Raw genomic sequence first — 16,854 nt, forward strand, 5'->3', positions numbered from 1 at the left:
CTTGTATTACCTGAATGATAGCTGAATGCATATACAGAGAGAAATAGAGAGAGAGACAGAGAGAGAGAGAGAGAGAGAGAGGAAAAGGGTAGAGAGAAAGAGAGGAGTTATGAGAGAGTTGAGAGAGAGCAAAAGAAAGAGAGCGCGAGAAGAGGGCAAAAGAAGGAAAGATAGAGCAGGGAGAGAGAGACAGAGAGAGAGAGACAGAGTTGAGGGGGAACAAGTGGATAAGCTTCAAGGCTGATCCTATTCATTACGCAGAGGAAAGAAAACAAATCACAGCATCGACCTATAAATAAATGAATGCCTGTATAAACAAGGAGCCCATAAATCAATAAAACATATGTATTCTAATAAATCATGCTCCAGTTACAGTTGATGGGATTTGGTTGGCCAACAAACCCTCATCCAGTCATTCACACAAAAGCCTAACGAGCATTTAACGATGGAGATTAAAAATAATAACAATTTTTCTAAAAACAAAAAATAGATATATATTTTAGGGTGCATAATTGGCTTCTTCTGTTTTGATCTGGTTTATTGGTTCATGCATTTCAGAATCTTTGTTGTTTTGCTTTTAAACAGTGATGCATCCATTACATGGAAATAGATCAACAACAAGCTGTTAATGGTCTACACATTATCCTGTTCCATCAATATAGAAAGGCTAAATGCTAAAATGCTTTATTTTGTTATTTTTCATTGTTTGTTTCATAATAGCTATTTTACAACTTTTCCCCTGAACATGATGCATGAGCAGCACTCTTGTCTGTTGTCCTATTTAACTTAAGTGGCAAAATGTAATTTATGATCGTTCCAAGGTAACACATAAACCCCCCGTTTTCAAGGAAGGCAAACCCAAAACAAGCCGCTACACGCATACCAATGTCAACACTTAGTTCCCCTTTGTCTGCCACTCAAATCAGCAGCCTGGTAGAAGGGCTCCATGCTCAGCCTCTGAGTATGAGCTACCCTGGCACAGGGCGGACTTCAATGCTTTGTTCAAAAACAAACACACATAGGATGATGAGTCACACATGCCAGAACCCAGGCTCCAAGCATTCCCAACAAAGGGCCATGCCTTAATCGCTGTACATCCCCGTCTCTGGGACTAAAAGGAGCTGAACTGCAGGTTAGAAATGCATAGTGCATATGGTATGGGAATCATGATTTGTTCGCGTATAGCGGTGTAGTGTTTACAGTTCTGTTCCTGAGGTCTGTAGTGAGTGTGGCGTAGTGAGCAGAAGTAAGTCAGACATGGCCATCTGCCAAGTCAAGGCGCAAAGTCACTTATTAATATTACCAAGACATTGTTCTGAGAAAGATAACTCTTCCAGATAGGGATTTTCAGCTAACTACTTTAATCTTTCTTTTTAACAATCAATGATTTGCGTATATAATTTGACTCATTCTGTAATCATGGTCACAGTGTATTAGCACAAAACCCTGGTAGATCCCATTGGTCATCAAAACATAACAAATCTGACATTTGGATGAAAGCATCTGCCAAATCGCTCAATGTAAATGTAAACACATACTTACATTTGCATCCTTAGAAAAGAAGAAGAAAATGTACAGACTATGTCAACAAAATATGGAGTACTTTGCATTTTACAAGCCGCTAAGGGCTGCTGTGTAATGGTGAGAGTGAACTGTGTTTCCTGTCCATCTCTCCGCTAATGAAACATCTGAAACAGATATCTCTGTAGGGCTCTCTTCGGAGAACAGGGTATTATTAATAACATCAGGTCCACGCACTGGCCTATAGCTCATCACCTATCTCCTTGTCCTCTATCGGCTAAAAATAGTGAGGCAGCAACGCACTGGTTCTGCTGCGGGTCTGTGGTGGATGACATAATAGGGATGATAGGAGAGATCCTTTTGGCCTGACTTTTCCGCAACATGTTAATACTAATGCTACTGGTAAGATAGAAACTAAAAAATAGTTCATTTTTCAGCAACGGTGCACACAGTTTGCATTTGAGTAAAAGGAAGGAACCAAACCACGCTTTTTACCAAAGTATTCCCATATCACACACATCAAGTAGGATACCAAACATGTAGTGTGTGTGGACATGTGTTTCCAAGAACAGTCAGAACAAGCTGCTTGTATTGTACAAATATGATCCTCCGTCCAGATTATACAGATATCCAAACATGTCACATGTGCATGTGATATCCTACAGGGAGGGATGTATTTGAAGAAACTGCCCAGACAATAGCTATCCATGTGTTATTTGTGTTATGATTAACCTTTATGTATCAAATGGCTCCTTTACCCGTTTAAGTGTTAGTGTGTGTGTATTTTGTGACATATGGGTAATGAAAGACGCAGGGAAGGTGTGATAGCAAACACAACTCCGCAAGGCAGAGGGGATCACATGGGGGCTTAGAGAGCAGTCTACTGATGAAAATCATCAGAGATACCCCCCCCCCAATGCAGGGGTATCTGGCATATATTTCAGTCAATCTCTTTTTCATATTGAAGGAAACAGAAACCAAATGAGGAGCAGACAATGAGTTAAAATACAATGCTAAGCAATAACACAACCCTCAAGGAAAGGTTTCCAAGCTACGGAAAAATAAATAAATAGACAAAACCAAAAGAGCTGCGAAAGTGTCTCTTGCTCCTTAATGGATATCAGCATTAGCTTCACCCACGCACAAAAATACACAAAAGATATATTAATAAATCAGCAATGGCGAAAAGACAAATATCAGCTTACTGCCTTTACCGTGTTTACATTCTAGTCATTTGTTTGTCTTGCTTGTGTGCCCCCCCCCCCCCCATCTTGACTTTAACCTCATTTAGCTTTGTACACAAACCGTTTTTACATGTGCCCACAGGTATGCAGAAAGCACACACACACACGGACACACACACACACACACACACACACACACACACACACACACACACATACACACACACACACACACACACACACACACACACACACACACACACACAAGTATGAGCAAAGACAGAGAAACAAAAACCCTGGCACGCACAACATTATAAAAATAGATGAGGGAAAAAGAGAAATGCTGTTTATGATGGCTACATCTGGTTAGCGTTAATATATTGAAGTAATAAATCTCTTTAGGTTTCTTTTGTCAGCATCAACCCGCCCTCAAGGATTACAAAAAAAAGGATTCCAAAGGATTCCACTGAAAATGCTCTTTTCTAATAAACATCAAAAGAGCTCCAAGCAGAGAGATCTTTCAAACAAAAAACACTTAGCTGTACATAAACTATACGGTTCCCCTGCCAAGGAATGAGAACACAGAATGTAGGACACATGAGAGAGAAGAGAGAGAGAGAGAGAGAGAGAGAGAGAGAGAGAGAGAGAGAGAGAGAGAGAGAGAGACAGGAAGAGAGGGCAGAGAGAAAAAATAGAGAGGAGGAAAAGTACAAAATCCAGCTCTCAAGTGCTCTGCCTCGAACGAGATTGCCTCACTAACTTTCCAAATACTGTTGATTTAAGCAATATGCACACAAGGGGTGTTGGGTTACTGCAGCGGGGGAGGGAGGAGAGGGGAGGGGAGGGGAAGGGAAGGTCAGCATAAGGATATTTGTCATTGTTTTATTCTCTCCAAAACATGCACAGTTTCTGATTCTTGTCCTTTTTCATTCCTAACTCCCTAAACTGTTATATATATATATATATATATATATGTATATATATATATATATATATATGTATATATATATATATATATATATATATACAGCATATAGGGAAGCCTTGCCAAATTCTCATGGAACAACAAAACCATTTATCAGCATTCTATCACTTAAGAATACAAAACAGCACAAAGGATTTATGTCACAGAGCAAAGTCAGGAAATGCTTTGGAATTACAGCACGCTACATAAACACTGTTCTGGTATGTCGTATCTAGTGTCGACTGACTATTATCTCATTCACTAATCTTTGATTTGTGCCAATATGTGCCATTCAAAGTCTGTGAGTCATACTATCTCCCACACATCCAGCAAATATTGACTGGCTGTAGTTGTGTCCATAACGTCTTAGCTGAATGTGTGTGCGTGCATGTGTGTGTGTGTGTGGCTCAGAGTATATTGTCCCAGCCAACTTCCGCTCCCAGTTGACGGGTTACATTTTGTGTCCGTTTTTGTGGTATATATAAACAACGTGGTTGGGGAATTCATCTGATGAAATGATTCACTATGGGCAAAATGAGACGCAAATCTGGTATAAAAAACAGGTGTGGACGGATGAAGCTAAACTGAAGGGAGGAACAACAATATCACACTCCAAATTAGATACTATCCTGTGACCCAATATCAGAGGTTTTAGTGTTTTGTTTTTTAAATATACATGTTATAACCATAACAAAAGGTCATGGGTGTTGACACAACACAAAGGATGTTATTTCAGGTTAAGATAAGGCTCAGACTGTTAAAATAAATGGCGGAAACTGCAAATGTCAAGACATAAGAGCCACTTTTACACAATCTGATGGTAATAGTAAGTAACAGTAAAAACTAGGCTTTGGCTGAGCCAAAGAATACCAATGTAACGGAAAAATACTAAATAATACAAACAAAACATGCTGCAAATACTAATTTTCCACTCAGAACATAATTTTGTGCCCAGCATGTGTTCAAAAGCCCTCACTAAATGATACGATCAAAACCAAATAACAGTGGGATGAAATCCTTAAGTTCATAAATAAAAATGCTTCTCCCCAAACTCTGAAAACAGACCTACCCACAAATCATTGATGCAATAATCCGTTTTTTTCCTAACCCTTGAGTCATCCCCCCAGCTCGACGGTCTTCTGCCCCCCCCCCCCCCTCCCCCGGAGGTAACCTGACACACTTTCATGAATTAGCTGAGCGGCGAGGACGGCCATTAGAGCTGCCACAGCAGATTTGGCTGAATCCAAAAGGTCAGAATTAGCATTGAGTGAAGCGTAGGAACATCCCTGAAATCACTCCCCGGGACCATTTAAAGCTCCTTTTATTTTACAGCTGTTTATTATTCCCGCTCACTCGTTCAATGTGCTTGGTATTTAGCTCAGTAGAGGTGGGTTTAATATGGAATTTCAAAGTTGCTTTTACATTAGGGGCCTGTCGAGGGCGAGGGACTTTATGGTCTCTCTCTCTCTCTCTCTCTCTCTCTCTCTCTCTCTCTCTCTCTCTCTCTCTGTCTCTCTCTCTCTCTCTCTCTCTCTCTCTCTCTCTCTCTCTCTCTCAAGCTCTCTCTCTCTCTCTCTCAAGCTCTCTCTCTCAAGCTCTCTCTCTCTTTGTGTGTGTGTGTGTGTGTATGAGTGCTTGTGCATGTGTTATTTTTGCATTCACGATGGGAACAGAGAGACCTTGGGTTTCTTCTCAGAGCCAGGGCTCTTATTATTGACCTCTGTTGTTCCGAGGCCAATCAGAACATAGCAGCTACGCATGCCAGGGAAAATATGCTTAATTCAGATCGGCTAAACCCCCCTTAAGTGAATAACGCTGAACTGTTGGTCGCCGCGGTAGAAAAACCAAAAAACACAACATATATAGCTCCCCCCTCAGCGCTACAAGTAAACCTTTAGCTTAAACTCACAAAGGAAAGGCAAAACACGCCAAAGTGCCAAAATGAATGAGCAATGGCAGCCACAGGATGTTAGTGTTGCTATTCATAACGTATTTTTCCAATGCCTTAAACAGTTTTCCCTTTTTGCTCTCACCTCTGCCGCTCTTAAAAAACGCAATTACCTCCTGGCAAATTTGCAGGAAGAGAAAAACAATTACTTTTGACCAGAGCAGCCATTACTATGAATGTGAAATTTGCTGTTAAACAAAAAGCCTATTGAGCAGAGGGGAAATACAAAGCGCGATGAATCACATCGTTCCATTGTTTGGCCACGGCTCGGCGTTGATAACATTTGGGGATTTATGACATACAGTTAAGGCATTGTGAACGGCAGACGGACATGTTCCAGCACTTTCAAATTCCTCACTTGTACCACAGAATGCTTTTCATTAGCCCAACTCGCCGGTCTGAGTGGTCGTCACTCGTCGTTGTGACAATAAACAAAGCGGTCCTCTTTGGGGGGAGAAACGGAATGAGGTGAACTGGAATTAAATTACCATATTGGAAAATCTTTTATTGCAAATGTTTGGCAATTATCAAGTACTGTACTGAATCCAATTTCAGGCTATAATTAATTCAATTAAAGCAGCATTGATCGAGAGTCTATGCTGTTCTACTCAGAGGACTTAAAGTGTTTTTTGGCTTGTCAACCGTTGAGCCAAGAGATAAGAGGGTTAGACCGCAAACAAAGAGTGTCAAATGAAATAAAGGCAAAGAACAAAAGAGATCTCTGAATAATAATCTCTTTGAACAACAGCCTGAGAATTGCAAGTGTGAAAAAATCGTAGCAGTGAATAATATATTGATTTAGCACAATTAAAATAACTGTTTCTCCTTTTACGTTTATGACCTTTAAGGTTAGGACTTAAATGTCATACCTGTCAAACATTGAACATTTAATTAATGTTAAATATACTTCTAAAGTCATGAAAATTATTGGGCTCACTGCACTCAACTGTGTCCCAGGACTACACTTCTCACGTGACACTGCAACTTTGCACATGCCATCACACCCAGACTACTGGTGCATACTGTTAGCTACTCATGTAATGAAGTAGTACACCAGCCATAAATGAGAATAGATGCATCAATTACTCATGCTTTCGGAAATGTCAGAAGAAAGATGTTGTACTACAATCTTTGCGTTTAGAACACAGCTCCTAAAATGTTTGATTTATGAGACAATGGTGTTTTCTTTGTATCATCAACGAAGCAAATTCCAATTATCATCCTTCATTATCCAAGCACTGATAGATTGTTGTTTGCCTATTTTAGTTTTTTTTCTTTAGTTAAACAGAGGAGTGTGTTGTAACTCCACACATGTATTAACTTCAGCTAGCAGCTACACAACAACAAATAACTAAGTAAGAACACTTAATAAAGCTTAATTACCCAGCTGTCATTCGACAAAGAGTGAGGAGGACACAAAACAAAGATAAGGATGCTAGGGCAGTTAGCTCGGCCAACTAAGGGCACCAAGGACTTTAAAGAGCACCTATTATGCTTTTTTGACTTTTATGACCTACAAACGTTGTTATAATGATTTATAGTCATGTTGAACCATACTAAAGTGTCAAATAATGATGTACATGCATTTAAAATTATTCCCTGCTGACCGTCTGGGGTGGCTGTGCAGAGCGCTAAACACTAGGGACGCCGGTCGCGATTCACTTGTTCAAATTTCCGGGATTTATCTACGTAGAACAATCCGGAATTTCCATGTATGGTAATGCTGCAACATGCTCTTCCGGAAGGTAACCAATCACAACGGAGTGGGGTTGGCAGGAGGGGGGCGAGGGGGCAGAGAAGGACAAAGCCGAGTGTTGACAGAGAATGCTGAAAGCGCCCAGATGAGAGGAAGAGTTTCCCGAAAATCTACATAGTTTTTTGTGCTGTGATTCGTGTCAGGTTGCTCTATAGGAGTCATTAATAAGAAATTAAGACCAGAAAAGTAGTATAATAGGAGATCTTTAAGAACACCAGGGAAGCTAGGTATACTACGGTTGTGGCCATTGCATTTGTTGTCGCCGTTTCACAGCAATGTTACCGTGGATGGGCATTCCCGCGCTTCACTCGCAGAGCATACCAATCTCAGAGGATGTGCGAAAACGGGACAAATTGGCATATGAACCGCACACCAGGGGCCGCGTTCACCTCACTTTGTTTTGGTCTGCACCGGCTACGATGCTAACACCACCAAGGACAACAAAAGACGATCACTCACCGAACTCGTCACAGATGCTCTCGTTCTGCAGCAGCACCGGGTGCTCGAAGGTGTCCCGGCAGTAGAGGACTCTGGTGTCGCCCCCCAGGGCGGCGATCCCGCCAAGCGCCAGCACGGTGTGGTCCACCAGCAGCCCGGACGAGGAGGGCTGGTCCCGGAGCCGGGCCAGGACCGAGCGGTAGCGGCAGTACTGGGGGTAGCTGAGGACCAGGACCTTGCTCCCATCCTCCTCTTGGCCTGGGGAGAGCAAGAAAAAGGGGAGAGCGGAACAAATTAACACCAGCGGAAACCGTTTGGCACGTCTGAGACTCAAATCCCTACAACCATTTACAAATATGTGGTCACACATTAGCAGAAGTAAAGCAAATAAAGTGTTGGTTTTTATTTAGCACTAACTTCCAACACTCTCACCAACATTTTAATTGGATTGACTGCGTTTGTAAGCTGTTTGGTTCCAACATCCGTTTTTCGGTTGTCATCGTAACTAGGGAGCCAAATATATACTGTAGCGAGAGGAAAAGGCTTTTGTGTTTGCACCGTCTCCTGACTCACACCCCTGAGGCAAACAAGATCCTTCGACGCCCAAACGATCTGGGTTTATTTTGGGTTTATTTTTATTTATTGTTTTACATCGGATATCACAATTGTCTCTAATGGTAACACCCATCTCTAAGGGGGACGGCGAATCAAGACATTCACACCTCTTTGAGCCCTCACAGAGACCCTGCTCTCCGCCAAGCAGAGTCAGGTAAAGGCTCGGCAGAGTTGAAAGGACAGCATCTGAGACCGCCGTTCCGTTTCCAATAAAGCTTTAGGAGACATTTAGATTCACTCTCACATCCTCCCAATTCTCAGCACCAGCACGGGCTCATAGAATTGGATAGAATGGAGCCGTTAATGCCCACTTAGTAGATAATAGCACTGCATGCTCGGGGAGTGAAAGCTATGCATTGCCTTTAAAAGGAAAAGGGGGTTAGAGATGAAATGTCAAGGCAAAGTCTAAGATCTCACAAGTTAGTGGGACACGCTTTAACAAGCGGTTCAAGGTGAGGCATGGAATCCTGTGTGTAGGTGTGTTTGTGTGTGCGTGTGTGTGTGTGTGTGTGTGTGTGCGTGTGTGTGTGTGTGTGTGTGTGTGTGTTTGTGGTGTGAGATGGTATCCAAAGCCCAGGGATTATGCAAAGAATACTGACCTTGTTGAAATAACCTTATAATCCAACAATAGTGTGAACTAGAAAACACATTTCCTGCAGAAAATGTGGTGAGTGCTGTAGTACAAAGTGAGGTTGAAAATATTTTTTAATAAAGGCACATAGATTAAGACATAAAGAAACGTTAAATGGCTTAAATCAAGTGAACAAAAGTTCAAAAGTCTAAATGGAGTAAACAATGTAAACATGCACACCATTTAAGAAATGTAAATGGTTGGAAACAAATAAAGTCACAGTTGAATGAAAAGCGCAAAGCATTGCTAAAAATGTAGAAATGTAAAATTAACTGAACTGAAGAATCTGAAAGGTCAAATGTATTGCCCTGCACTGCTGGTGTGTGTGTGTGTGTGTGTGTGTGTGTGTGTGTGTGTGTGTGTGTGTGTGTGTGTGTGTGTGTGTGTTTGTGTGTGTGCATGGTTATGTGTGTGTGTGTGTGTGTGTGTGTGTGTGTGTGTGTGTGTGTGTGTGTGTGTGTGTGTGTGTGTGTGTGTGTCTGTGTGTGTGTGTGTGTGTGTGTGTGTGTGTGTGTGTTTGTGTGTGTGCATGGTTATGTGTGTGTGTGTGTGTGTGTGTGTGTGTGTGTGTGTGTGTGTGTGTGTGTGTGTGTGTGTGTGTGTGTGTGTGTGTGTGTCTGTGTGTGTGTGTGTGTGTGTGTGTGTGTGTGTGTGTGTGTGTGTGTGTTTGGGGTTAGGGTTAGGGTTAGGGTTATCCATTTGGATATTATTGAAGATACAAGTGTGTAGATTTGTTAAATGATTTGAACGAAGGTTAAGAAATCTGCAAATAGCTTAGCATGATGAAATATACGATGGCTAATAAAGACATGACATCTGCCATCATTTCTGATTCAACACAACGTGATCATTTTATGACACCATTTGTGATACGATATAAAACATCCCATAAATACTGGAATAGAGTTGTAGCTGATGAACACAAAACATCCTCTGATATTTGCATTGGAATGGTAGGAATGTAGGAAGTAATCCTCTCACTGCATGCTTAGTTAGCTTTAAAGGTCAGTCTAATTGGGTCCCTGTGAGTGCTGGGAGGCCGCATCTTGAAACCATCCAGAATGCTCCTGCTACGTGTGGAATCTGCTCACGGTAAACTTGTGATGGGGAGAGGGACACGCACTCCAGTCTGATCCAATGTATCCACGTAACCAGGTCAAACTACTGCTGAGCACAGGCAAACAATGCTTACAGACCGCTGCAGCACAGAGGAAGAAGGATATGTTCCATTGTTTCAGTGTGCACTATTTCTCTATTGTTTTGACTCAAGAACTCATGTAACAAGTCAATTAAAGAATGGAGGGTTTGAGAATAAATGAATGAATTGTAGGATATATTCTTTGTTAATGCAACATTGTATTAAAAATATACAATGAAAAAGAAAAGTGCTGATTTTATTCTTTATTATTATGAACTAAATGAGTCGCAGGCATATGTCATTGAGGTCATGCCTTTGCGTCCAATTAAAATGTGCCAGGACTCTGAGCCAGGTAAGTGACCCTTAATAGCTGGCTAGCTATGGATGTATTCAGTGCTAAGTAAAGTCATTAGGTCCACTACTATGCCACTTTAAAAGAGAATGATTGAAACTCAATGGCGTTCAAGTTTAGATACATCATTAAGTGCACACACTTACACCAAGACACACACAAACACGTTTGGCTGCACATTCATCAAAGAATGCGGCAGTTGACGTATGCAATCACAGCTCAGAGACAACAGGGGGCTTCTTTCAAAATGTCAGGAATTGTAATAATTGTATTGTAAGTCATAGTCTAACCTGCTCTCTATCTCCCTCTCCCTCTCCCTCTCCCTCTCTCTCTTTCTCTCTACCTCTCTCTCGTCCTTCACAGAGTTTCTCTTGATTAGGCTGTAGGTAGAGAGAGCGCCTGAAGGGCATTAATAACTGTTCTGAATCTGTGCATTGCACATGTGAATGTGTGTGTGTCCCACAGCCAGCTGCAAGTACTTCAGCCCGTGAAGTGTATCTATACGAGGATGTGTGTGTGTGTGTGTGTGTGTGTGTGTGTGTGTGTGTGTGTGTGTGTGTGTGTGTGTGTGTGTGTGTGTGTGTGTATGTGTGCGTGCATGCGTGCGTGCGCGCGCGCGTGTGTTTGTGTGTGTGTGTGTGTGTGTTTTATGCCAGCAGGCTAATGTGTGTGACAGTGAGTCGGCAGCTCTGGGACCCAGTCACCTTGTTGGATGTTGCTCTGTGTGTGAGGCTCTGTTTGTGATATAACGTCCTCAATGGAGCTTTTTTCTGCGTGTCATGTACACGCACACAGCGAGTTATGCTGGCTTTAAAAGGGAACATACTGGCTTATGTAGCTTTGACCTTTCCAAAATAAGGGCGATTCTACCTTTGCATAAGTATTCCTCTCTTCCTCTCTGTTTCCGACATGTCTTCCATTCCATGCATTTCTTGCATATCCTCCCCCCGGCCCCCCTTCTTTCAATTTACTTCTTGTATTCTGCTTATTCATATGACCTCTCTCTCTCTCCCCCTTCCTCTCTCTCTCTCCCCCCCTCCCTCTCTCTCTCTCTCTCTCTCGCTCCCTCTCTGTGTGTCTCTTTCTCTCTCCCCCTCTCTCTCCCACTCTCTCTCTCTCTCTGATGTTCTCCCTTGCACATCCCCTCAGGGGGACAGCGGTACACACAGTGAGTTGATCAAACAGCTGTGGTAGTGGCAGATTATTTTGGAGGGCTGTGTGTTGTAAAAGCTGCTGACCTCATAAACTACAACGTTGTCAGGGGTCATAAACCCCTTACTGGACAGCTGAGGTTAGTACCATTGAGGCCATTGCTGGAAACACAATGAAGTTCAGACACTAAATAATAATAATACGAGAAAAGGGAAGGCTGTCCGAAGAAAGCAGTAGCAGTTAACAACTATTTGCAGCAGATTCCTACACATCTATAATACCCTTAATATTCTGCATCAATTCTCTCACCTTCTATTTCTATTTTTAGCCTGGTTATTCTCCAGGTTGTATTTTTTACAACATCTGTAATATCTTATATATAAAGTCCAGGCAGACTTATCTTATCTGTGTCTCACTATTGTCTGATCAATACCTTGACAGCAGGGGAAAAGGAGGCACAATGCGATGAGAGCGAAAAAGAGAAGCCCACTGCTGCTGAGCTGACCTGCTTACACTGCATTTCACAACACAATGCCGCACTGCTTTCTTTTCTGCCTGCTTTTTTTTTTTACTTGTCTCCTCACAGTTAAACCAAAATAAGACCATTATTCGGAACAATTCTCTGGCGGTGGGCTTGAAGACACATGAAGCCCACAAACGCTGAACTCGTTCTGTTGCCAGCGTTGTGTACAGTAGTGAGCCGGCGGTCACGAGGAAAACAAGTTAAACATCTAATCTAATATTGCGACCATAGTCACATACATTCACGCCATTCTTCTGTGGAGGAACAGGGCGAGGCATCACCAGAGCATAGGGGCCAGGGAGAAACGTCCATTTGGAATAGAACACGTTAATCCCCCCATGTTTTTCCAACAGGAACAACACCAGGAAGAAGAGTTTAATGACCATATTACGGATACAGAGGTAAGTCGTGCCCAGACAAAAGTTCCACTCCTAGTGCAGATCAGGCATACTATTAATTACACACACTCACACACAAACACACACACACACACACACACACACACACACACACACACACACACACACACACACACACACACACACACACACACACACATACACACACACACACACACAAAAGCGAGAGGGTTTTGTGTAATTATACACATTGAACATTTGACTATGTGGTATGTGTTTATCTACAGTCTATTACATAAATCTCACAATATGCCACATGCTGAAACATATTCATTATGACTTTGGTTTACATTGCAAACGGCTCAACATTAAGAAGATAAAATATATCATTGATAGTTATTTTCTAGAACAGGTGAAAGGCTGAATGACAATTGAGGTGTTTGTTCAGCAAATGTGTGTCAATTCCACTGGATTCTTCTAGTACACTTCTAAATGTCCACGTTGAAGATATAATAGAGCCAGGCTCTGGTGGAAAACAACCAAAGACAACTGTATTCATTGATATTCACTGTATCTCTTCCTTCAAACAGAGCCTAAGAAACAATCATTAGGCCATGAACTCTGACCACGGATCTCAGGCGCTGACTGTTTCACTGTTTCACAGAATAGTAGCAAAAAACCAGAGGGAGAAAATATGAGAGTCCTGGTCTCTGTCGCCCGCTGTCATTCTTAAATCACTGGCTGGGCTGAAATGTGCTGTTGTCAACGTTTCCACATTATCTGCCTGGATGCCGAATGCTACAACTTCCCCCTGGCTGCTTCTTTAGGGCTGGCAGAAAATGGTGAAGTAAGTAACCCACAGCCAATAATGTCGAATTCATATTGTTTCTTTTTTTTCCCTCCCTGTCGTTCTTTCTTTCTTTGTTTTATTTATTTATATGGTTATATTTAAAATAAAAGAGAGAGTTAGAGAGAGACAGACAGAGAGAGAGAGAGAGAGGTAGTTAGGGTATATGTTGCAGGAAAAGAGGAGGAAAAGAGGAGAAGGCAGGAATAGAGTTGTGTGTTTGTGTGTGTGTGTGTGTGTGTGCGTGTGTGTGTGTGTGTGTGTGCACATGCGTGTGTGTGTGTGTGTGTGTGTGTGCGTGTGTGTGTGTGTGTGTGTGTGTGTGTGTGTGTGTGTGTGTGTGTGATAAAGAGAGAGAGTGAGAAAGAAAGGAAAAGACGGCTGTTTGATATTCTCTCTCCATCCTCAAGGCTCCTGTGCTCTGTATTGATCTGAGAGAGGTTGCCCTGTTTTCATTTAGACTCTCTCTCATAACATATAACACATCTCCCATCCATCTCTCTCTCCCGCCCCTCTCGCTCTCCCTGGGTTGGCACTAGGACACAGGACACCGTCTGAGACGCCGGCTACATAAGAAGCAGCAGGCATACGATTTGATGAGGATATTGGTTTCATGTTATTAAAAGCTGACCTAATATAAACACAAACAGCATCTGTCAATGACACTGAATGTAAATGAGGCGTAGGACGGGGGAGGGGGGGAGCAGAGAGAGCCCAAGGCGTCTGCAAGTGAGAACAAACCACTTGACGATGGGTGATTCATGGTTTAATCGTGCTGTGGATGTCTATGACGGGATAAGACAAAATTAAAGCAAAAATTGAAAGGCAGCATTTTCCCAATTCGAAAGTTGTGCGCATGTGTGTTTAACCCAAAAAGAAACATTGAAATAAATCACTCAAAAGATAAATAAAGCAGGAGAAAAGTGCTTGTGTGTTGTGTCACTACTGGGGCTGTGTGAGCGTGTTCTGTTCAAAGGGAGCCCGTGGTTTAAAGCCTATTCACATTCATCCGACAGAACCCCGCAACATAACACGCTGTGTCTGCAAATGAGTCCAACGACAGCAGCCAGCAGTCAGTCACCAACACTACATCACTCACGGCCATGGACTCGTCTTTCCTCTGCCCATAATATCAACCACTAGGCCGTGCGTATGCATGCCCCCGGGCCGTGCACGCACCTACACAAGAGAGCTGAAGAGATATCAGGGCTTTGACGTACACAAAGCATGTCCTGTGTGTTGCAAACGCTTTAAGAGTGTATGTGGAATGGGGGGGGAGGGGGGAATCATCTTCCCACAAAAGGGCACAAGAACCCAGAGGAAATGTTCTATTGAAACTATACAGGCAGAGAGAGAAAGAGGGAGAGAGAAGGGAGGGAGGGAAGCCGAGAGAGAGAGCAATGCATGTTGGCTCCTGTTCTTAATTATGGTCAAGCAGCAAAGTGCCTCCTTCATTTCAGTTGGGGTGGGGCAGCAGGCTTTTAAAGAAGAAGAAAAAAAATATTGCTTACTATAATTTTTCGTCTCATTTAATCGAGTGTGCAGCACACGGAAATTGAGGACACACAGCTATGAAGCCTGGAAAAAAATCAGGACTGAATAATATTGCACGTGGCTGCGCTGGCGTGAACATATATTGTACGGATTGGGGAAAAACAAGTCGGTACATTCATAAGCAAAATGCAACTCGACTTTCCTTTAAATTCCGTCTGCCATATTTCTGCGGTTGTCGAGGTCGTAAACATGAAAGCACAACAGCATATTTCCACCAGCGCACGCCCATATCCAATGGTTTAGTTATTTCACAGCACAGCAGCGCTGATGGCAGAGGAGAAGGAACAGAGACGAATAGAGGAAGGAGAAGGAGAAGGAGAAGAAGGAGAAGAGAAAACACAAGCACTTTCCTGCGGTTGATTTATGTGATTCTATTACATTAAACATTCTTTGCCCCAAGCAGCCTGCGCTCCCTAGCAACCGTCTCCAGCGGGCCTAATGCATCTGGCACAGGGCCAGAGTCAGCTGCCTGCTTTATTGATTGCCAGATTGAAAACTTTGCATTTAACAGCTCCTGTTAAACATCACCAAATGATTCAAAAGCCCAAATTGGTTCCCTTTACTATATGACACACAGCAACAATAGCAACAAACAACATTTAAGAGGCTCATTATAAAGGAGCTATCGGAGCGCCCCCCCCGGGCCTAGCGCGGTCTCGTTCGATATTAAGATATTGTTTGTGCTGTGTGGGGAATTTGGCGCCGTTTTTTTTGCATAGCAGAGCTGAAATATGATTACCTCGGGGTCATAGGCGGGCGGCTAGAGCCAATACAGCCGGGCCTGTAACTAAAGATGAGCAACACACTGGTTTGTTGAAAGCAGCGCTGACAATCAACATGCTGTTCTCCCATTGCGTTGTGACAGATTCGCTTTCTGCTCCAGAGCTAGGCATTGACTAATGGCCAACTGCTGGTGTGTGTGTTTTTGAAGGGCAGTGAATCTGCTCTCTGTGAAGTCAAGCAGAGCGGAGCTACAGAAGAAAAACGCGGGGGAAAAAATGAAAAGAACCAAACTGCTCTGGCAGCGACTGAAAGGAACACAAACATCACACGGTTTAAATATTACATCAGGTTCATGTTCCCCACCTTATTTTTTTGTTTTTCTTTCTTCTCGTTTTTTAAAGTTTCAACAACAAGCCCGCCGCTAACTCTATACTAACCAAGGCTAAATTAATTTCACACACAGGTAAGGATGAAACGGATGATAGGACGGACACTTTCATTAGACACAGATCCCAGAGCGACACGATAAGGCCCAGCTGGGACACTAGGAGGGGGACACTAGGAGCTGGGACGACTGGGAGCTTGGACCACTGGGACACTAGGAGCTGGGACCACTGGGAAACTAGGAGCTGGGACCACTGGGACACTAGGAGCTGGGACCATTGGGAGCTGGGACAGCAGCACTTGTCACACCCAGAGATATATTCAGAGCCGGAGACCCAGAGAGATCCAGTGAAAGAAACCGAGGGGAAGGAAAAAGGAAGCAGGACAAACAGGAAAGGTGTCCAGCTTGTACTTTATTAAATTGGTGTCCTTAGCTGGTCGTAAGGCAGGCAACAGTTGTTGTATTTGTGCAAACATAAGCTCCTCCTCCATCAGAATAAAACAAATGACGCATTGCCCTTAAATGTATCTTTAATGGAACAGCCAGTTCCAATTTGAACAAATTCCACAAGAAGGTTCGAGGGAAAGAAGAGGGAGGGGGAAAAAAACATCTTATCAGGAGATTGGGAATTGGGTCAGGCGAAAGAATGACATGTCATTCCAGATCAAAGTTGCCGTGTGTGTTTCCTCAAAGCCCCAGGCCCCATTATCAACCCAGAGTGGTTTCTGAGGGCGTGGGCCGCTAGCCCAAAGAGGAAACATGAT

The 16,854-nt window shown here is 42.9% G+C and overlaps 1 protein-coding gene across 1 annotated transcript in view; it reads right to left on the reverse strand.

The window, feature by feature from the left end:
• arid5b (AT-rich interaction domain 5B) overlaps nucleotides 1-16,854 on the reverse strand; it is a gene marked incomplete at its 5' end in the record, with an annotated part of 70,903 nt that overhangs the window by 32,459 nt on the left and 21,590 nt on the right. Inside the window, one exon of the mRNA XM_079728992.1 lies at nucleotides 7,833-8,069. Within this exon, the coding sequence (XP_079585118.1) occupies nucleotides 7,833-8,069 (237 nt within the window). The remainder of the gene's footprint in view (nucleotides 1-7,832; nucleotides 8,070-16,854) is intronic.

Source organism: Pollachius pollachius (assembly GCF_949987615.1).
Source record: "Pollachius pollachius genome assembly, chromosome: 2".
In the NCBI taxonomy this organism is placed as follows: Eukaryota; Metazoa; Chordata; class Actinopteri; order Gadiformes; family Gadidae; genus Pollachius; species Pollachius pollachius.